Genomic DNA, 23,427 nt, shown 5'->3' on the forward strand with positions numbered 1-23,427 from the left:
AAAAAATTCACTTTGATTTTGTATTTTTAGTGAAGTTATTCAGCCGAGCCGAAAAAGATCGAGACCAATCATTGGTGTGGAACAGACACTCGTGTCAGTATCAAATAGATTCTATTGATCGACAAAAGTAGTATTTTAAAATGTATTGAAAAAAAAAACGTGTTTCTGGCCAATTCATCTTTGTTACTTTTACTCTTCATCTTAAAAGTGCAGGTGTAAAAATGTCTGAAACATACTTTTATTTAAATAATTATGGAAAATTATACTTTTATATGTCAGCTTTGCTACCTCTGTGTAATTAGTTTCATAAAATTTATTATTATGCAAAATAATAGGCAAAACAAAAACACTAAAATATCTTAAATTAATGAATATGTTTATTATTATTTTTTATTATGTTATAAACTCCTTTGCAAAAAAAACGGGCACCTTACACACACACTTTACCTTAGCTTTTCTATGGGTAAATATTATTATATTTTTAGTATGTCATTAGCTTGGATGACTAGAAATTTCTTATTATCAATGAGAATCTAGTTTTTTAACACTTTTATCCTGGTATCGGTGTTTTAGTCAATGTAAACAGAGAGCCGTGTTAAAATGGACATTTTTATGGGTATAATGAAATTAAGACTACGAGTATTTTTATGGTATTTTAATAAAAGAGACATTAAAAAATAAAAATTAATAACGAGTATGACCTCCTCTTGCAGCGATTACGGCATGTAATCGTCTTGGCATGCTTCCCACCAGGCTTTTGATGGTGTCCTGTGGAATGTGTTCCCACTCAGTCGAGATTACACGTTTAAGCTCTCTGATGTTTTGTGGAGGTGGTTGGACAGATCGTACTCGCCTTTTTAGGAGGTCCCAAACATGCTCAATGGGGTTAAGGTCGGGGCTCCGCGCTGGCCAATCCAAACGACGAATACCGACCTCTTGCATATAAGCATCTACGTCGCCAGAACGGTGGGCCCGAGCATTATCGTCCATGTAAATGGCATCTTCACCAATTACAGTCAGTGCGGGTTGTGCATTTTGAGAAAGGATTTCTGTTATGTACCTATGCGCATTTAGTGAGCCATTTTCTATGAATACTATCTCGGTACGATAGTTGGAAGTTACGCCCGCCCAAAACATAACGGACCCTCCACCATAAGGGGTGATTTCTTCAAAACACACATCGGCATAGCGTTCCCCTGGTCTTCGTAACACTCGCCGACGTCGGTCCTCACCATGCAGACAAATTCGAGCCTCATCGGAGAAGAGTACGCTACTCCAGTTACCTGGTGTCCAAGATAGGCAATTTCTAGCGAACCTCAACCGCGCAATCCGGTGCTCACGGAGTAACTTGGGGGCCCGCGCTGGTCGTCGACTACGTATATCAGCAGCTAAAAGTCTTCTCCTCACAGTCCATAGGCTAACTTGTGCTCCTCGTACCTCTTCAAGGTTTCTTTTGAGGTCTATGTAACTGCATTTGCGGTTCCTCAGCGCCTGAGTCACTAAAAAGCGATCGTCTCGCGGCTGTGTGCAACGTTTTCTCCCAGAACCTTGCCTTCTCTGAACGGAACCTGTCTCTTGGTATCGAGTCCAGGTTCTTTGTACGGTTGAACGACTCACGTTTAACCGCTGTGAGACGTAACATTGGCTACACCCCTCTTCCAGCAGCGCTATAATTTTACTAGCTCTCATTGCTTTTTCTGCCATTACGATAGACACAAAGATATCTGTTTTAAGTCACAATAAGGCAGAATTATGCGATAAACATAAATTGTTGTACTAAAAATAACGAAAAGTTACTTTTAGTTGCTTGATAACCTTTTAACCGCAAACCCGCGAAAAGTGTCACAAAATGAAAAAGGGATTAATAATTTAAAAAACAAAAGTTTTGAATTTGGAATGAACTTTTTTTCATACCCAGACTCTTTATTAAGTGCCAGTAACATAGTTTGGCTATTAAAACCTCTGAAGAACTAAATTATTACCAATAATGTTAAAAAATCAAACCCGCCCGTTTTTTTTGCAAAGGAGTGTATATTAAACTCTCTGACTAAAAATCTTTTTAAGCATTTCACATTTTTCTCGTTCGAGTTTAATTATTTCTTCTTGAACCTTTTCTTTAAACAGTAATTGTCTTAATTCTAGAGACTCTTTTATTTCCAGTTCCCTCTTTCGTAGCTCTATTTCTTCTTCTCTTAATTTCAAATTCCTTTCATGCATCTCATCTTTCAATAGTCTCTGCTCTTCTTGTCTCTTTAGATATTCAAGCCATTGTTTTTCTAATTGGACCTTACTTTGACATCGGTCAGCTTCGATTTTGTTTGCTAACCTTCTTTTTCTTAATTCTATCATTGCTTTACTTTCTGGCTGCATTCCACATTCAGAGGATGAGCCCTGGTTTTCATATGTGTTAATTTTTCTATGTATCAATTCTGATAAAGTATAGTATGAATCACAGTTGACATTATATTGTGCATAGATTTTGTTCAATTGTGTAAAATATTTGAATTTATTGTGCTGTCCACTATCAATACATTGTTTGTATCTCTTTGTCAAAGCATTTATCTTCCATCTCACTTGATCTGGTGACATCTGTTGAAAAATTATATTGCTTAAATACTTGTGTTTTAATGTTAGTAAAGTTATTATATTTTAAATTTACAAAAAGTTAAATTTCCAAGCTATAATTAGTAAGCTTGTACAATTTTGTTTTCTGTGGATACCAGTGTAGGATTTACTATTTTATTATATTATGCTACTTACTATTTTGTGTTCTGAATTATAATTGGAGTACACTCACAGTTCATACTAATGTCCAGACTATATGATATCATAGGAAATCAAGGAACATAACATGTATGCAAATGAGCTTCTTATAAATACAAACCTCTATGCCATGATCTTTTAAACTGTCTGATATAGCTATCCAAATCCTTGTCTTCTTTTTAGGTGTTTCAAGCATTTCAAGTTTGGTTTCATATAATTTTAGGAGAGTTAATACTGAATTAACAGTCCAAACTGCACCTATAATAATGTTTTCAACTATAACAAACTTTGTCATTTCAGATTACATAAATAGATTAAAATAAAATCATAAAAACAATATCTGGATATATGAAGACCTAAAATTCTAATGATAACATTTACATTACTTTAGAATTTTTGTTTCTCTGATGCAAACTGTTCAGTTCGCAGTTAGGTGCAAATTTAATGTTTTCCGAGGCAGAACGATAATAAAATATTAATTTTGTTTTCTTGGTGAAGAATTAAAGAAAATATAAATTGGTACTCAACTATTTTTTTCATGATTGTCATTTGTATGCTCTTGCATATCACTGCAGGCAATTGTATTATCTACAACTGCTTCCGAAATATTATCTTGAGCTTAAAAACAAAGTTAGTAAAACATCAGTTTTCATAATTTCATAATTAGACAGAAATTATAGTGTATAAGCATTGTGCATTTACCATCGTGTAAAATGCTATCATACACAATATTTTCTTCCACTATATCCATGTTTAAACAGTTTATATTTTATGTATTAAATTTCAAGAAAAAAGTAAACTATTGCCTATAATAATTAATATCAACATTGCCGATTGTCATTGTCAATGAGAAGATGTATATAATAATATAGACTTATACTCTATGATGAGAAGTGATAAGTGACAGAGAGGGCTGGTATGACCCGCACGGTATCACAATATATATGGCAAGTTACAAGGTAATAAAATTATCAATGTGGATATCGATTTAATATAACGAAGATTTATAAATATATGAGTCAATTAGTATTTACTGTCGGGCACTGTTATCCTATTAGAATATTTTTGAATGGTAGAATTAACAGCTTTTTAGGATCTTAGGTTTTTTATCTAGCAACACTATTGACGCTAGTGGTGCCCCAGCCACAAACACAGTTCATGTCTACGATTATTATATATATAAAAAAGAAGTACTCTTAAATTAAAAAAATATTCAATTTAGTTTGTTCTGAACTTAAGTCTCAAAAAGTAGTTCAACTCTGTTTCAATTTTATTTTTTTATAGGCAAGGATGTACTTGTCATTGTCAAATTTTGACTTTGTGACTTCTGTCAGTGATCAGTATTGTACTTATTGTAGTGGTGTATTTAAATCTATAGTTTTTGCCAGTTTTCCCCCGAAGCATTAGCTATTCAAAATAAAATGCATGGTATAACAAACTCAGGCAAATAGAACAAATGTCATTGTGAACCAAACACACGGGTACACGTAATTACTAAGCAATAAGCATCTTAGTGGTGAACTGCATAAGGACTCCTTACAGTGCTATTTTAAGGCTAAACCAGTTTTAAATGTCATTATCATTGCAAATTCGGTCCAACAACAGTTGCAGTGAATAATTTAGGACATACGTGTCGGTACTGCGTAATATTTGGAAATATAAGTGCAAAATGTCTTTCCAATGGACATTAATTGCCGGGTACCTGTATTTTGAAATATTTGTCGTTATCATTTTAATACTGCCTATATTTAGCCCTCGGCGGTGGCATCTGTTTCTAAAATCTCGACTTTTTGACGTCTTTCACGACAGAGTTAGCTGGTACTTCTATGCTTTTCTCCTGGTTTTGACTCTGTTTTTCTTTGATGCTATAAGAGAGATGAGGAAATACTCTCATCCAAACGATGGAAGTCACACCCACTTGGCTGGTGAGATGAAAGCCAGTGTGAAGCTGTTTAGAGCCCAGAGAAATTTCTACATTACAAGCTTTGCTATCTTCTTGGCTTTTGTTATCAAGAGGCTAGTGTCAATGATCTTAATACAATATGAGCTTGAAATGAAAGCACAGGATATAATAAAGAAAGCTGAAGAAACTGTGAAGCAAGCTAAATCTATGGCACTCACACACACTCTCAAGGCTCTGGACCAACTAAGCGACGATGATATCAAGTGCAAGCTAGAAGTTGTAGAAAACTTGTTGGAGGAACAGAAATTTAAAACAAAAGAGTTAGAAGAGGAGGCCCAAAAATGGAGACAGAAGTATGAAGAAGTTGTCGGTGCCAAAGGCGATGAATAAATGTTTCTGTATTTGTGTTTGATTAATGTAATATTGCATATTGTATACTTCTTGTTTAATGCTTAAATGATATTATAATATTATTGAAAATGTTAATTATGGAATATTGTGTAACAGTCTGATTTAATCTTTAAGGTATTTTTTTTATTTTTTTATGCTTTTAACATTTTGGACTGATTAACTAGATGATGTTAAACATTATACTTAGCTCAGACATACCTGTTTCATTGAACCCTGATTAAATATTTTGTAATTTTAATGTTCTATTGGTCGAAAAAGGCAGCTATTTTTGAAGTGCTGTCCGATAGTAAGTAGTCACTGTTGCCCGTGGACATAAATTTTAAGCCTACCACAAATGCTTTGCTATCTCAGAGGTCTAAGATAGATTTCTTCATCTTTGCATTGTCAAAATTGCATGGCATAGTTAATTCCTCTACTATGTACTAAGATGTATCTGTAGTCTGTGGTGGTGATGGCACCCATACAAACAATTTTACCCATAAATTCATTACTTTCATAATATTTTTATTGTTAGCTAATGTATTAATATAAACATAACGATTTTTTAAGTATGTATAGTCCGCGCCAAACTGCTAGTCCGCTCTGAAGTAGTTATGAGAAGGTGTAGTCATGATTCATTTCTATAGTAAGAGCGGACTTATTAAACAGTAACACATATCAATATCAAATTCAACAAAAAGATGAAATATAGTACTTATTTATTTGGACTAGGTTTAAACCTTTTTACTCACTGAAACTTTAACCGTGCTTTATATTAGTTAATTTAATAAATGAAAAAAAATTACAATTTTATTGATTAATGGTCTTTATTCTTCTGAATCTTAATATTTATTTTATGCTCTGATTATAGAATTGTGAAGTATTTTTTAAAATAATGAGGATTTTTGGAGGTGGTAGAACCCTTTGTGGTTCGACTCCAGCGGTACCACCGCAACACCTATTTGTGCTTATTAACAGTAGTGTAAAAGCCTGCTGTGTTCTGGTTTGAAGGGTGTGGTAAGCGAGGCGTTCCACCTTAATCCTCAGGGGTAGCGGCGCATCTGTGACCATCGGTGACTTAAGGTCTTTGGTAAAGGGAGATCTCTCGCCGGGCTAAGTGATGATGCCCGGGGAGCAGCCGTGCTCCAACAGTCTCAGTTCAAAGGTTGTATATATGCCAGATATTTAGAAAATTTCGATAGCGTGATTCAGACATGAAGTTATAGGTAAATATGGAGAACACACTTCGAATACCTACTTGAAGCAAAACCTATGTATCACCATCTCGCTCTCTGTGGGCAGACCCTCTCTGTCTAAGTAGGGTAACCTTTATTTATTTTGGCACATAGGGCCAATGTTGCCACATTACCGAATCCTTAAGAAATGGGATTATAATTCGTTGAATTGCCAACCCAGATATGCATACGTGACCTACGATTTTGGGATTTTCAATTGAACTAATCATAGTTCAAGTATTTATTTAAAGGTAAATTATTTGACAGTGTTTAACTTCTGGTTAGGCTAGTGTGGTGACTAATTCTAAGAATTTTCTAGGAGATTTAAAGAAGAAGATAGCAATACTATAGTCCACACTAGAAAGAGAGGTCGGCCCACAGAAAGCGGGATGGAGATACGTAGGTATTTGCCTCAAGATTTTGTTCTAAGTGTGGCCTCCATATTTACCTATAACTTCATGGATTCAGAATACTCGTGGCGCCATCTCTTGACGATTAGCGGCAGTAATCACTTAACATCAGGTGGACTGCATGCTTGTCTGCTACTCATATACTATAACATACATAAAAAAATAGCGTGAAACTGTCAAATCTCGAATATATATATATATATATATATATCAAAAAAGGACATTGACAATAGTGATGTAAGGCATATCGGTATTATCTATATGTGTGTATTTGTATTCAATTGTTTAAGGAAATTTTGCTTTTACGTAATACTACAGTGTTGATACGTTTATATTTAACATTTTCAACTTTATTAGGCAATCTATGCCGCTTAGGTACATACTTGGAAAAAAAACCAGGACGTTAAAAGAAAAAGCCTAATTCAAAAACCGATTATTTTAAAATAAACTTCCTTAGCAGCCGGGTAAATAGTAATCAGTCGGAAATAATCGATATTTTTAGAACATCTGTTTGAAATAAAAAAATGATTCCTACTTGTCAAATGTCAATGTCACTCAATGTTAGTGACTAGTGTGTATTTGTTTATAAATAAAAAATGTACCTACTAAACTGTTAAAATAACTGTAATGTTTCCTTACTAATCTATGTGTTTCCTGTATATTTAAAAATATTTTAAATAATAATGACGGATCCGAAACTGCTGTTATGGTTAACAGAACCTATAGTAAGTTCTAGTGAGGACAGCGATTCAAGTATTTGGAGCGAAAGATCTGCACTAAAATCTGAATCTTCTGAGAGCGATGATGAGGAGGATAGATTATTCTTCCCGCTTATGCAGTATTTACTACGGTTAAGAAGAAAAAGAGTCGATGATTACCTACACATTGTAGAATCTTGGAGTGAAGTAGAATTCAAAAATCGATTTCAACTATCTCGTAAAACTGCCAATATGCTTATAGGTATTTTCTTTGCATTCTTATAATAATGTTGTTGCATTAATAAGAAAGTGCTAACTAAAATATACCTATAGAAATGTTAGTTGTACTGGATTCCAGTTATAAGTCATTATGGGCCTGAAAGAAATTTCTCAAGTAATATATCTTTTGTTTTGTACCATTGAACTCAGTCACTTAGCAATAGTTATATTTAAGTCCACTACTATTATTGAATTATATTAAAATTTATATTATTTCAGATGATCTTGAAAAGTCTGGATTCATAGCATCTCACAACTTTGGACTAAAGCCATTGGAGCCAAAATTATGTTTTTATATATTCTTATCTTTCATTGTCAATACAGAGCCATCAATTCCAATTGCAACAAGATTTGACATATCTATATCTTCAACATTTAGAGTGATACGAAGAGTTGTCGCTTGGATTCTGACCAAGTTGGATGATGCTATTAAGTGGCCACAAACTTATGATGATATAAGGAACATCTGTAATGGTTTTCAAGTCAAGAGTGGAATATCAAACATTTTGGGTGTTGTTGACTGTACACATATCAAAATTGAAAAACCTAAACAGGCCAGAGAGTATGCCAACTCTAAAGGATACTTTTCAATAGTTCTCCAAGCAACAATTGATGCCAATATGCGATTTACAAATATTTACTGCGGTGAACCTGGATCTTTGAACTGTGCTCGAGTTTTACGCAAATCTCCACTGTATAATACAGCTTCACAAAATCAAAACTCTTTATTTCCTTACAACACATTCCTTATAGGGCATTCTGGGTACCCTTCATTACCATGGCTAGTCCCTCCCTCTAGAGAAAACAAAAGACTGACAATCCAGCAGAGACACTTCAACCAAGCTCAAGCGGCAACAAGAAAACTAAGTGACAAGGCATTTGGTCTTTTAAAGGGTAGGTTTAGGAGACTAAAACACTTCACAGTTTACAGAAACATAGCTTTTATCACAGATATAATTGTAGCTGCATGTATCTTACATAACTATTGTCAAAATGATCAATTAGATGAACTAAAACAATAAATTATATCAAAATAACCCAGAAAAGTAATACTATTGATACTTGTTCACATAAAGAATATTTTGTTATACTCATACTAGATATTATTCTCTTCATTTACAATACTTTTAAATCTGTAGTATGTACATAAAAATACTATTAATATTCTTATATAACTGTTCCGTTATAATAAATACTTATTTAACTGATTGAATTAAAGAAACCTTTTACTAGGGGTATAGTCAATGCCAAATTGCTAGTTCGCTCTGAAGTTGTTGCAGGCAGATGTAATCATATAATATTCTATGGCGACGCAATTCATTTCTATGTTCAGAGTGGACTAGCAGTTTTATGCAGGCTATAAAAGCTCTGAGGTGTGGTAAAAATCATTTGGTTTGATTTAAAATTTACAGTCCTGTACCCAGTTTCTGGTATGTAACTTTTTATGTATGTATTAGTGTTGATGAAAACCAAATGTGTACCTTAAGTTAAAACTAAAAGGTCATTGATTTAATTCCTGATCAGCTACCAACTTCCTTAGCAAGGCACATTTCTCCCTTTCAATTTTCAATATCTCCTCTTGCTTCTTTTCTTTTAATTGTAGTTTCCTTAACGCTATTGACTGTTTTATTTCAAATTCTTTTTTCCTTAATTGTAATTCTTCCTCTTTTAACCTAAGACTTCTTTCGTACCTTTCACTTCTTATTTGTTTTTGTGTTTCCTGTCTCTTCAAATATTCAATCCATTGCTTATCTAATTCTACTTTAGCTTTTCTTTCTGCTCTTAATTTTCTAAATGGTGTTGTAGTTTTAAATGTGAAATTCCTTTTCTTTAATGAATTTGGATCATCCGTGTCGACTGGATGGACTCCTGATGCCAATCTGTATGTACTTTCTTCATTATATCGTCCAAGAATCTGATGCATTTCATTAAAATATTTGAAAGCCAATGAGCCTTGTCTATTATCAATACAATCCTTATATTTTTTTGTAAGAGCATTAATTTTCCATCTCACTTGGTCTGCTGTTACCTGTTATTGTAAAATGAAATAATCACTAAATGAAATGTTAGAATATGAATTTAAATCTGTAAAACAAACAGAAAATCTCCCGAATATAAAACAAAACATGAGACTTTTATTGTGAGATTGTGCAGTGAAAATAGTTTAGTGAATTTGAAAGAACAGATTTAAAAGTTACCTCAATATTCAAGGATTTCAATTCTTCAGCTATTGAAGTCCACATTTTTGATTTCTTTTTTGGATTTTCTATCATATGCATTTTTGATTCATACAGACTCAACAGTGTCAGGGTTGCATTTTTGGTCCATATTATATCTATAAAGAGTTCAATAATTAAGTTTTAAAATACTAAACTCTAATGTAACTGTCTATTCTCCTTACTGTGATAAATAAATTTAAGAGATTAATAAGCTACTACATATGCTTTTAAGTTGGAGATCTATTTTATAGGGGCTGTTGATCTACGTTTGTTCAATAAATTATTGAAATAAAAATTTGAAGAACATGTATAACTTTATACTTCAAGTAAATCATCATCATCATCATTATTAACCCATTACTGTCCCACTGCTGGGCACGGGTCTCCTCTCATTATGAGTAGGTTTAGGCCATAGTCTACTGCGCTGAGATTTTTTTATAAGTCTCTCAGGTATGCAGGTTTCCTCACAATGTTTTCCTTCACCGTTTAGGAAGTGATAATTAATTTCTAATATGCACATAACTTTGAAAAATCAGAGGTCTGTGCCTCAGATTTGAACCTCATACCCCTCGAATGAGAGGTGGAGTTTCTTAACAACTAGGCTATTACTGAAAGTAAAATACTTCAAGAAAAGTAGTGTATTAAAACAAATTGCTTTTAAATGCAAAATCTGTGGAAGTCAATCTCAAATACATGTATCCTTTATAAATCATTAAGGTTTTTATTTACACTACTAATACTTACTTTGTTTATTTGTCTCAGTGATTTCTGTTTCCTCTTGGTTTATTTGATGAGTATGTTCATAGTCAACTATATTGAGACTTTGCTTATATTGTGATTCCAAAGTGGCACCACATGCTAAAATAAATAAGATTTTAATTAGCTAGTAGGACTCACTGGAGTCATATTTCTAAGCTTGCATACACTGAGAAATACCGTAAGTAATGTTTGTCATATTTCAATTTACATTTAATTATATGATATAGCATTTTATTCTTATAATGAATTACAGAATTTTGAAGGTGGTAGAACCCTTTGTGGTTCAACTCCGGCGGCACCACCGCCACACCTATTTCTACCTAATAACAGCAGTGTTAGGCGCTGCTGTGTTCCGGTTTGAAGGGTGTGGTAAGGGAGACAGACTTTTCCGAGGCGTTCCAGCTTAGTCCTCAGGGGTAGCGGCGCATCTGTGGCCGACCTCAGGTAGGAATATCTAATCCTATCTGGGGTTGATTACAGATGTCCATGGGCGGCAGTAGCCACTTACCATCAGGTGGACTGCATGCTCGTCTGCTACTCTTATATTATAAAAAAAAAAAAAAACACACCGTAAATACATACATTGATTATCCAGAATAGCCAGAACTGCTACATTACTATCAATATTTTCGTCCATTTCTATCACGTCTTTATCGTTTGCAAATTTCCTTTAAATATTTACTTTCTTGTGATCAAATGGAATGCATGTCTTGCTTATAGAAATCATAAAACAATGGACACAGAATCATTTTAAAATTTGCTAAATTTTAACAAAGTTTTTTCATTAAACTCCTGCAAACTTAACAAAAAGCAATGTTTATTGTTTTATTTTGTTTTTGCCATTTGACGTTTGACAAGATCTGGCAAGGTGACAAGGGTTTGCCATTATCATGTTTATAAACTAGATTTATCTACGGATTATTTTATTTCATCATTAATGTATTACCTTACTGCGTAGAATCACGCGCGATTAATTTTCGGGTACACGTTGGATATAGAGATGTTCTTAATAAATGGTTAAATTAAGAAATCAACTTAATTTCTTTAACGACTTATGGAAAAGCTAAGTTTATTGAATGAAATATAAATTTTCAATGCTAATTTATTAAAATTTAACGGCCATTTTTTATGAACAGAGACAATTATTTTTTGATATGACAACTTACCAAGCGCCAGTCAATCAGTGACACGATGACAGTGACAGTTGTATAGTGCCTTGTCGTTCGTCGTTGACGTGTGGACGTGACATCGTATTGATATTTTTTTTTATTAAATAAATGTTAATTATATTATAAATTCGGTTATCTTGGTAGTAACCAAGCGTTTATATTTCCTATAATGGCTAATTGTGGTGAATTTATTAGGAGTCAATTCCCGTTGATAGATGATGAATTGATGAAGTATGTAAAAGGTATGGTTACTTGATAAGGTTATGAAGTTACAAATTATTGTTTGTTGCAAGGTACAATATATGCATAATTCCTATATAACGAGTAGTTCAACTTGTATTGTGGGCTTAATGCAAGTGAATCGTAATATCGCATGACCAAGACTACTGTCTCCATAATGAATGCTTTTAATTAGCTCAAAATTGTTTTTAGATATCCTAGACAGCAGTGCAGGCGAGTTTGAGGACACCGAGGAGGTTTACGAGGCTGTTGGCGAAGTTTTGCAAGGAATTTCAGAAAAATCGGAAGATGACATAAGGTTACTACATTTTTTATGCTTCACAGCCTTTGCAATAGACAAAAGTGTTTTGCTTCTCTTAACATATGCACAAGTATTATAATATTAGCATTCTTGTGTACACACATATTATGGTATGTGAAGCATTTATGATATCCATTTTCAACTTTAATAATATGCATTATTAAAAGTGTATTTTTTCTTGTATAACATCTTCATTTTTTATTATTTTTCATCAGGTTTTTATACTGATGTATTTTTATGTTTTGCACATTTCCTAATTACTTTATTGTGCTGAGTGTAACTTAAATCTAGACATAGTTTTTCCGAGTATAATATCATTAAGATAATTAATGACAATGAATCATTTAACATTTTTTGTATATTTCAACAAATAAGGACTAGGAAAAGAATGGAAATATTGTCCCTTATTATGTAACTCTTATGACTGACATAGTAAGTTTTAAGTAAATTACAGTTTTTAATGAATTTAGTATTCAATTAGTAAGCTATGGAAATTATTATAAATTATTGTAATTGACTTTATGTTAGCGTATGTATTAATGTTGTATCTATTGCATTGTAGCTTATTTTTTCTTATAAATGTCTAAAATGCTTTACTATCAATATAAAACATTTTGGTGAAAGTACCTACACAAATATAGTATTTAATATAGTACATATTTTAATTGTATTTTAAATTTTTTGGTTTTTTATCTGAAAAATAATTTAATTTATAAAATGAAGTGAAATACCAGATTTAAATCAACAAAGTATCTATCAAAGTATCAAAAGTATCAAAAGCTTGAGTATAATATTACTCAAGCTTTTGATACTCTGATAGATACACTAACTGCCCAATATTACATAAGAATATCAATAAATTACTAAAGTATCCAATGCAATATTCTTACTTAAGTTGCATATACATAGTCATTGAATGCATTTACGGAGGAAATAGAGGGTAAATGGTATAATAACTTGTTTCAGGGAAATATGTGAGAAGTTATTACATATGCTTCAACCAGAAAAATGTGGAACTGCAAATGGACTCAGAAAAGTATTAGATGCTCCAATACATCTGGCATCCATGACCACAAACCACAATGAAACTGATGATCTGAAAAGTATATGGCTACAAACTAGAGATGATAATTTGGTATGATTATTATGAATACTATGATTGTGAAGTTATCCAGACAATTTAAATCCTCAATATGAGGAAACTTCTTAAAATTATAAATTGTCATTATTAAACTCTTGACATTATAGAATACTTACAATATACATTATTCAGATAAAATATAACTATTTTGCAATCCAACAGATATTGAGAATCACTTATATTAAATAAACAATAACTTTAGCTGCAGCTTTTGTTTAAATTTGAGTTTTGCATTAAATTTATTGTTAAATATATTACGTATTAAGTAAGTAACCTATGTTTCTAATTGACAGCAACTTTTGTACAACTGTTATGACCTCCATATTGCTTATCTTTGTAGAAAGTAGATGCCAAAAAGCTAGAGAAAGCGGAAGCGAAATTACAGCAGAAACAGCAAAAACAGAAGGAAGCAAAGATGCCAACCGCCGCCCCAGTATTACAGACTGCTACCGCATCACAGGTGACCTCGAAAAAGGACAGCAAACTTGAAGCTAAAGGGAATAACAGAACACAGGATATAAGGATAGAGAATCTGGACATTGCTTATGGTGATAGGTTTGTATTTTGGTTACCAGTTTCTAATTCCACATATTTAGATTGAATTTTTTAACAGACATAAGTTTTACTAACTCATTTGGATCTGGACATTTCCGTATTTTGCCTTGTGTGCCCATGACGTCCTCAAGATGGCAAAACCTTGTGTACGTGTCCATAAAAATATTTTTATGTATAAATATTGTGTTTTAAATAAAATTAAATAGATAGCAGAGTCATATGTTAAATGTGGATGGTAGCTTAAAAACAGTAAATTATGGTCTATCTAATAACCACACGAATAGTAAAAAACGTTTATTGTAATTTTATTTATTTTACAGAGTTTTATTGCAAGGCGCGGATTTAATACTGGCGTGCGGTCGACGGTATGGGTTGGTTGGTAGGAACGGTCTCGGGAAAACGACGCTACTGCGAATGATTTATTCCAAACAGCTTAAGATACCATCTCATATATCGATATTGCATGTGGAACAGGAAGTTGTTGGTGATGATACGTTAGCTTTACAGAGTGTGTTAGAATGTGATACTGTTAGAGAAAATTTATTGAAACGCGAGAAAGAGATTACAGCGGCTATTAGTAATGGGTGAGTGATATTTATTTTAATTATTGGGATGCATTTATTGAATATTGCATTTTATTACAATTGTATGAAGTCTCTTGCGCTGCGTTCTTCTTAGCAAAACTTTTTCAAAAAGGATGTAGATTGTTGATGTTCAAAAGGAAGACTGTCCATATAATTTATATGCATTTGAGATTGTGGTGGAATAGAATTCGTTTTAAATTTGTTTTTCTTTAAATATTACTTGTCATGGAGCAGACAAGTCATTAAAAATAACAATTTGCTTTTAATTCAGAAAATAATTTGATTTTGTTGTCAGATTTTGTTTAATTTTTTTAATCAATTTTGTGTATTTTAATGTATTCACTGACGTTAAGATTTTACTTAACTTATATTTCTCTATTGTAGATCAGCAGACGTAAGCCTATCGACAGAACTGAGCGAAGTGTATGCACAATTAGAGAACATTGAGGCGGACAAGGCCCCTGCAAAAGCATCAATAATTTTGAGTGGTTTAGGCTTCACTCCCGAGATGCAACAGAGAGCGACCAGGACATTCTCTGGTGGTTGGCGAATGAGGCTTGCGTTGGCTAGAGCTCTCTTCTCAAAGTATGTACTAAGATTAGTTCTTAAATGAATATAGGTTATAGGTGTTAATCTTAAGATTAGTGACTAATCTACGGTGTTAATGATCATTCATTATAAATCGAGATAATGTTTTTGCAACAGTATCTATAAGTCTAATGGACGACAATTATTTATTACTTTAATGTAAGACCTAATTAATTGAATGTGCTGCTTCTAACATAAATTGTTATGCATTTATCACAACAGTCTTGCTATCTCAACTGAATACTACATAATGAGGCATATGTAAAAATTATGTCTCATAATGCAGTGCTTCTACCAATAATGGTATCTCAAGCTTTATATATACAGGGTAAATTTTTCAAATAGGCCTTCAGGGCCAAATACCAAACTATACTTACCACTATACTATATCCATATTTTTTGTATTAATGTACAAATCCCACTTACAGACCGGATCTGCTACTACTCGATGAGCCGACGAACATGTTGGACATCAAAGCTATCATCTGGTTAGAGAACTACCTGCAGAACTGGCCCACCACGCTATTGGTTGTCTCCCACGACAGAAATTTCCTGGACACAGTACCAACAGACATACTGCACTTACACTCTCAGAGGATTGATGCATACAAGTAAGTGAGAGTATTAAAAAAATATTTATATTGTAGCCTTGCAATTTGCTTTCGATGTGATATTTTTTGATGTTATTTTTTATAGTATTACTGTTAGAATTTCTTTTAGCCTAGAATACCATCAATAATTTATTTAATGGATTCAGTGATTGGATTTAATAAAGGGATTGAATTCATGTAACAAGCATTAATGTCTCCTTGTGAAGTCATTCAGTAACATGCACACTCGGTAGCATACACAGTGCGGTAATTATGGCAAACCTATATCATATCCTATCCTATATCGTTTCTACATCCATGGAAGTGTACCTATAGCAAACTAATCTATCGTCCATTCCAGGGGTAATTACGAGCAGTTCTACAAGACGAAGACGGAACGGCTGCGCAACCAGCAGCGCGAGTACGAGGCGCAGCAGCAGCACCGCGCGCACACGCAGGAGTTCATCGACCGCTTCCGGTACAACGCGAACCGCGCCTCCTCCGTGCAGAGCAAGATCAAGATGCTGGACCGCCTGTGAGTATGCTGCAGTACACTGAGACGGAGCGGTGCGCAACCAGCGCGAGTACGAGGTGTACCGGTACTACTATCATTGTTGTGAAATTAGGATATGGAGAAATGAACGTCATGCAATAGCTCAGAATGAATGTATGAATGGTTTGAATGTGTAAAGCATTTGTGGTGTTGAAAAGTCTGTTAAGGCGATAATGATTACATACGCATTATAACGAAATCCTAAGGAATAACAAATCATCTATGACCATCTGGTCTATCAATACCTGTCCCAGGTATGTCAATTATACCCCTCCCATTTGACGTCAGATAGAAATGTTCTTACATCCTATGAGTTATTTGCTACTATCATATTGTTAAAAACATATGACCCATATGAAATATATGTTAGGTTCAATATTTATATTAAATTAAATTGATATATCGGTTGCTATGGTTGATAATATAGATTTATATAACCCATGAAAACATAAATTTATTGTATAATTTGACAGGTATAGGTAAAGTAAAAGTATTTTATTCTCTTTCAGACCTGAATTGAAACCAGTGGAGAAGGAACTGGAAGTGGTACTAAGGTTTCCTGACGCAGAACCTCTATCGCCACCGATATTACAAATAAACGAAGTTAGCTTCTACTACACGAAAGATAAAATTATTTTCAGCAACGTTAACCTCGGCGCCACATTGGAATCTAGGATATGTATCGTAAGTATCTTGTTGCTATTTAAAACTGTATGTGTGCTAACGCCTTCGACTGTTTTATAAAGCCCGCTCCACATTCTCGCGAGAACGCGAGAAAAACCCGATTCGCATAGGCTCCACATTCTCGTTTCTCGTGTTCTCATTTTCTCGCGTTCTCGCGAGAATGTGGAGCGGGCATAAGTAATTGCTTGTGCCTTCAGTTGAGTTTAAATTAAAAGATAGAAACATAATTACCCATAGTAAACTAGTCTATAATTATAATTTTTGTATTAAAAAATGTAGCAATATGTGAAGTTATTTATTTTAGTTTGACTCAATTATTGGATAAATAGTAAAGGAAAAAGATTTGATTACAAGGAAGAAAGTCAGTTTTTTACATAAAGTGGCAAGGAATAATAAATAAGATAATAATTAAAAAGTATTTATCAATAAAATTGGAAATTTAAGTTTTCGTTAAGAACGCTTTTATAATGATTAAGAATTTCATATTTTAATTAGATTTGTTGCGGTCCTTATCAGTGAATAACGGTTGGCTATAGAATAATTAAATCCTTTTTTTATTTACCGTTCGCGAGCTCAGTTGCTTTTAGTATTGCATGCATTGTATTTCTAATGTAAATCGAAATTAGGGTTGCCACACCAGTCTATAATAAGATATTGTATGATTTTGAAAATAAATATATGTTGGTATACCTTATAATTTGAGAGGACAATAAAATCATGTATTTTAAATACTTTGTTTTAACTATTTCGACTATTGAAGGTTATATTTAATAGTTTACAAAACGTAAAAAGGAAAGAGCACCTATTTTGATAAAAAAGAATTGCTTATCGATCGTAATAGTAGCATAGATTAAAAACATGTTCTTAAGGTGTTCTTCTATAACAAGTATTAATGTATAGGTAGAAATACCAGATACAGAAACAGTCATAAAAAATATTTATTCCAAGTGTACTGTATTTTTATTATAGATAGGAAATATGATATTTTTGCTTAGAAACGGTGGCAACCCTAATCGTAATATTATGATCGGAGTAAGGAATACGACCTTGACCGTTTGCATTGAATTGGACGCATTGCAAATTTTATTGCTCGGAACATTTCAATAACATTCAATAACGTGACGTCACGCACGCTGCAAAAATGGTAACAATGGAGTTGTAGGTTTTATGACGCTATGATTATTTTAATGGATAGAAAAATAATGGCAAAGGATACTATGTTTGTGCATTCGTGTTAACTCGTCTTCAACCCATTACTGTCCCACTGCTGGGCATGGGTCTCCTCTCAGAATGAGAAGGATTAGGCTGTAGTCCACCGCGTTATCTGTTTCGTAGTTATAGTCAATGTTTGCATAATATACACGGGTCAAATACATACCTACCTCTTGTATGATATTTAGGTTAGTCATATTTTTATCAATGGACCATTATAGTAAATTTAGCGCAGGATTAAAAAAACAATGGAACAAAATCGATGTAATTAGCCTAATCCAGCAAAGATTAAGAAGCTTTCCGTAAAAGCCAGTTTCCTAACATTTTCAGCCAGAAATATATTAATGCTGATAAAGTTATTTTTGTTTTCATGACTTTGATTTCCTATGTCTTCCCACATCTGAAAATTACTTTCTTGGTTTCTTTTTATCTCGCGAAGTTAATATTGATGTATCACGGCTTTCGCTGCAATTACAAGTTCATTCTGGCATAGTCTCTAACGACAACTGTAAAATATACATTTCCAATTGTATTGTAATGTTTTATAATTTTTAGGTCGGTGACAACGGCGCGGGTAAAACGACGCTATTGAAAATTATAATGGGTATCTTGTCGCCCACAGTCGGCATGCGAAGCGTGCACCGAGGCTTGAAGTTCGGCTACTTCTCGCAGCACCATGTCGACCAGCTCGAGATGAACGTCAACTCGGTCGAACTACTGCAGAAGACCTATCCAGGTGTGTGATCTCATGTTCTTTATTGAAAAGATTGTGGATCCGTGGGTCTAAAGACGCTGTATCAATTTTTATTTTTAACCCATTTTAAAAAAGGAGGTTTTGTATGAATGTATGTAAACTTGTATGTGCGCGATTTTCTCAGGAACTACTGATCCAATTTTGATGGAGTTTTGGTAATATAGTGACAGTTTTCCCTTGTTGCTCTAAAAAGTAAGGTAGGATAAATCTCTAGAATACAAATTGGTCCTAAATATTTTAAATAGGAGCAACCAGCTCTCAGTCAAACTCAGCGATGTATTGGCGACTCCTCTAGTGTTACGGATGTTTATTGGTGAAAGTGACTATTTATTAACAGTCCATATAGCTTATTTTTAAGCTAAGTTCTAATGAAGACGCGGGTAAAAACAATTGTGTCTCACTATTGGTAGCGAAATAGTATATGAAAAATAAAATTTACGAGTATTCTTTTACTTTGATTTCTCTATTTTGATAACAGATGTCGCTGTTCACATTTCATACATTAATTACTATCGAATCTGTTTCCAGGCAAAAGTATAGAGGAATACAGGCGACAGCTCGGCAGTTTCGGTGTGAGCGGGGACCTGGCGCTGCAGACCATCGCCAGCCTGTCCGGAGGGCAGAAGTCCCGGGTGGCCTTCGCGCAGATGTGCATGGGCAACCCCAACTTCCTGGTGCTGGACGAGCCCACGAATCACTTGGACATTGAAACTATTGAGGCCTTAGGAAAAGCTATTAATAAGTTTACGGTGAGTAAATTGCTTTTTGGGTTAGTTTTGCTTTTTTTATTCTTAATAATTATGCTACCGTTTTTAAATTTTGAGAGCAGCAAAACCAAGTGTCATAACGATGTGATATGTGTGTGTTCATTCTACTATATGTTCAAATGTGAAGGGAATAATCTTACGACGAAAATATGAACCATATTTTTATGGCGTCAATGCATCCTGTGATCTATTTCAGATGAAGTGACGTCCCATTTGGCGTTGGTTTTAGATGTTTTCGAGATATGTGTAAGCTATTAATATCATGTAGACTGTATCAATGTAGCTTGTATTACTTAAAAAGTACATGTTTCTGTTTTATTCCCAGGGGGGCGTAATACTCGTATCTCACGACGAAAGGTTATTACGAGTGGTCTGTAAAGAGTTCTGGGTGTGTGGAAATGGATCTGTCACGAACATCGAGGGTGGCTTCGACGAATACCGCAGGATCGTGGAGCGGGAACTCGAAGCACAGAATAAATCATAGGACCGACTGCTTACGCTAATACAATTCATGTAAAAAGATAAAGTAAATTATATTAATGTACTATAAAACGTGTAGTTTTTCATTATTTATTAAGTTTTTAAGCTAAAGAAATTATCGGCAGTTGATTAAATAGACCAATGAAAAACTGATTTATAATAATGCAAATTTTTATTTCATACCTCCAACCTCTCTGTCTTCATTAAATAATTATAGCAAACAATTCCACAATGAATTGAAGTACTCGCAGAAACCATGGCAATAAAAATATAAAATTAACTTAAAATTGAATATTTACAAATTAAACTCCATAATTCAAAATACATAATATACAATTAAAATAGTGACTGAAATAGCAATAAAATAAGAGTAAATTCTCTCTTTTGACAAAACCGAATAAAATGAAACGCTAGATTAGTATTATGAAGCCATCTGCAGACACTTGTCTTTCTATAAATGCATTTTAAGAGATACAACGCCTATTTATTACTGTATTACGGTATCGGAGGGTAATGTGTTGTATATTATGATAAACTAATGTTGTATCGACGATTATACTTTTGATTTTTATATAGGTTACATATTAATATCAATGTGTAATATATAATTTCTTTATCAGTTCGTATTATGGCAATTGTTAACTGTTCGCGAATTTAGGTACGAATTACAAAGTAACGCTAGCAGATCACAAAAACATCTTAACTAAATTATGTCCAGTTGGCAAAGACGAATGGCGGTTGGATCACTCTTTCGAGAGCTGAGGGGGTCGATCGATAAAATATGCGATCTACTGATGCTTCTTGCGTCTTGTCTTGGTTTTATCGGCATTTCTCAGTACCTCGGCGTATGAAAGTTCGAGTTTCCTCAATTTGTGAATCTCTTGTGATGCAGTGCTTTGTTTGATATCCCAAGAATCGGTCTCGGAATTCCACCCTTGGTAAATCTTTCCGGTCCTGCCGCTCACGCTGGGCGTTGGGGAATTTAAGTTTCTGTTGTAGAACTGTAAGGTAGATCCGTTCCATTCTCCCTCGCAAGACCTCACAAGAGGACTTGCCTCGATGGGTCTGTAATCTCTTCGTCCCTTCTTGTTACCGGATTTCTGATAAGTGATCTTTGGGGGCGAAGGGAACACTGGCGAATCAGCTCCCTGGCGATCTTGGCTGTGCTTACGGTTGCGATGCCTGGACTTTTTCCTAGTGGCCGCAATGTATTCCAGAGGTTGACGAACCAGGGGCGTCAGTACTCGTTCTTTTTCTCTGTCTTTCTCGTTTTCTTTTTCCTTTTCTGGCTCTTTATCTTTGTCCTTTTCTTTTTCTTTATTTTCTTTAGGCTTTTCTGTTGAGCTCGCTGCCACTGGTTTATTTTCTTTATTAATTTCAACTCCCTGATTTTTGGGAGGTTCAGGAGCAGGTTGTTCTTTTTCTTTAAGTGTTGGTGTCTCCGGGGCAGTAATATCAGATACTGGAATGGATTGTTCAGACATAACTGACGACAAAACGCTTTGAGTATCGTCAGTGAAGTTACCAGGCGGTTCTTCGTTTGCCGGTGTCACTGGGGGTACCTTTCCAATTGTGGTGTCATCAAGCAGAGGCAGCTGCTCTCCATCATCTTTGTTTTCTGCAGCCTTTTTCAAAATTGTAAAGATCTCCTTGAACAGCTCCCGATACTCAGGTCTGTTCCGGAAACGACTGTCCATAGGACTAACGTCGTCATAAATGCTGAAACGATAGTCTTCTCCGTCGGCGATTGTGCAAAGGAATGATCCGGGTCTTTCGCGCTCGGTTTGAGTGGCTTTGTTGCTTGTTTCATCCGAAAAACCAGAACTGGAGGTCTCAGCCTCTGAAAAATCTGGTGTTTGAATGATTTTCTTACGGGACGTGGGTTCCACCTTCTTCTGCTGTGTGTTCTCTTTGTGAGCCTCCTCACCATGGCCGCTTTCTTCGTCAGTATCCTTGACACTGAATTGGCTGTAGTCCCCAGAAGTTTGTAGTTCGTCTTGTAGCGAAATAGGTCCGGATTGTGTTTGTGCGCCAGGCAATGAGTTAGGTTTATTCTTCCTTATGTTCTTGACTTGCGACAATTGAACTTCAAGAAGAGCCTCGTACTTCTGAACGAGTTCCCTGTACGGGTTTTCGTGGCCATCTTCTTTATTTGCCCATACACCTTGAAGTAATTTCTCCTTGGCATTCTGTAACGATACAACACAGATTTGAATAAAAATCATGTATTGTTATTGTAAGTGCAAGATGCCCTAAATTGCAAACAAGAAAAACCTACCTCTTTAATAGTAATTAGAGAATGATTGATTTGTTATCATATTAATCGAAATAAAATGACTTAATAATGACGTGTTATTATCGTGGAGTGATTTAATGTACCAAAGTTGATCTAATGAATATAGTAATGAATCAAGTACCTAAAGGTTCGTTGTTACGTGAAAAATTAAGAATTTAACCTACTGCGGAAAAGAAAGCTATTAAACTGATTTGATATTCAAACATTATTAGTCATAAATACACCCATTACTCCAGAATTAAATTGTTAGATATAATTAGCCAAGAAATATTTGTACGAGCAATCTGATGTACACAAAACAACAAGGACATGATTAACAATTTTATAATTAGTACGACGTGAACTATTAGTATATTTTAGATTGTAATTAATTATTTAGAATCTAGTGTATGCCGGGTATTAACGTCACTTCGTCCAGATTTCACGGGCTTAGTGGATGACCGTCACCAATGATTTAGATTAGCGTGCACTCCGCGCTTAATCTAATAACGTGACAGTAATGGACGTACCTTCGACTACATGCGATATATCCAAAGAAAACTACTGCAAATGCGCTTCATAATGCATATGCAAAGCGTGATCAACAACATCAGGGGTAGTTGGAAAAGCTTTGCCGCCTAGAAACGATTGAAACAGTCGCATGAGATTCAAGAGAAGAAGGAAACCAAAGCGTAGGTTTAATAAATAAGGTACGCACTTCAGGGTACGTATGCGAAAAACTGGTTGCAAAATAACCATCTCAATAATGCGAACTAAATTTTAGATTTCGTGCATTTTTTTATAATCGTGCTGTCATTTGTGAATTTCAAATAAAAAAGTAAGGTATTGTATTTTATATTAGTTAGGTACAGTTAGTA

General features: G+C 34.2%; 5 protein-coding genes across 7 annotated transcripts in view; 2 read left to right on the forward strand and 3 right to left on the reverse strand.

Annotated features, from left to right (window-relative positions):
* Positions 1–2,030: 2,030 nt before the first annotated feature.
* LOC140753391 (uncharacterized) lies at positions 2,031–3,610 on the reverse strand. The gene is made up of 4 exons (XM_073087954.1): positions 3,466–3,610; positions 3,292–3,381; positions 2,885–3,021; positions 2,031–2,589 (listed from the first exon to the last, which is right to left on the reverse strand). Exons 1-4 carry the CDS (start codon positions 3,512–3,514, stop codon positions 2,035–2,037), a joined length of 831 nt encoding a protein of 276 aa, XP_072944055.1. The 5' UTR covers positions 3,515–3,610; the 3' UTR covers positions 2,031–2,034.
* A 461-nt stretch (positions 3,611–4,071) lies between these two features.
* Positions 4,072–5,270, forward strand: LOC140753288 (B-cell receptor-associated protein 31). Its single transcript, XM_073087780.1, has one exon. It carries the CDS (start codon positions 4,433–4,435, stop codon positions 5,054–5,056), a length of 624 nt encoding a protein of 207 aa, XP_072943881.1. The 5' UTR covers positions 4,072–4,432; the 3' UTR covers positions 5,057–5,270.
* A 3,330-nt stretch (positions 5,271–8,600) lies between these two features.
* LOC140753232 (uncharacterized) lies at positions 8,601–11,499 on the reverse strand. Its single transcript, XM_073087705.1, has 4 exons — positions 11,239–11,499; positions 10,642–10,755; positions 9,877–10,013; positions 8,601–9,707 (listed from the first exon to the last, which is right to left on the reverse strand). The coding sequence occupies exons 1-4, from the start codon at positions 11,291–11,293 to the stop codon at positions 9,180–9,182; spliced, it is 834 nt and encodes a 277-aa protein (XP_072943806.1). The 5' UTR covers positions 11,294–11,499; the 3' UTR covers positions 8,601–9,179.
* Positions 11,500–11,851: 352 nt separating this feature from the next.
* Positions 11,852–22,622, forward strand: LOC140753152 (ATP-binding cassette sub-family F member 3). The gene is made up of 12 exons (XM_073087578.1): positions 11,852–12,067; positions 12,258–12,363; positions 13,333–13,501; positions 13,848–14,062; positions 14,383–14,646; positions 15,031–15,231; positions 15,663–15,845; positions 16,186–16,359; positions 16,887–17,061; positions 18,829–19,009; positions 19,556–19,776; positions 20,120–22,622. Exons 1-12 carry the CDS (start codon positions 11,995–11,997, stop codon positions 20,276–20,278), a joined length of 2,121 nt encoding a protein of 706 aa, XP_072943679.1. The 5' UTR covers positions 11,852–11,994; the 3' UTR covers positions 20,279–22,622.
* The window catches only part of centrocortin (cerebellar degeneration-related protein 2-like), a 198,738-nt gene continuing 195,738 nt past the window's right edge, over positions 20,428–23,427 (reverse strand). For all 3 annotated transcript variants that reach the window (XM_073087577.1, XM_073087576.1, XM_073087575.1), the window contains exon 6: positions 20,428–22,463. In XM_073087577.1, the coding sequence (XP_072943678.1) occupies positions 21,063–22,463 (1,401 nt within the window). In that variant the 3' untranslated portion in view covers positions 20,428–21,062. The remainder of the gene's footprint in view (positions 22,464–23,427) is intronic.

The sequence above is a fragment of the Epargyreus clarus genome, unplaced genomic scaffold (genome assembly GCF_041222505.1).
Source record: "Epargyreus clarus isolate Ecla_fem2 unplaced genomic scaffold, WU_Ecla_fem_2.2 ptg000026l, whole genome shotgun sequence".
Classification (NCBI taxonomy): Eukaryota; Metazoa; Arthropoda; class Insecta; order Lepidoptera; family Hesperiidae; genus Epargyreus; species Epargyreus clarus.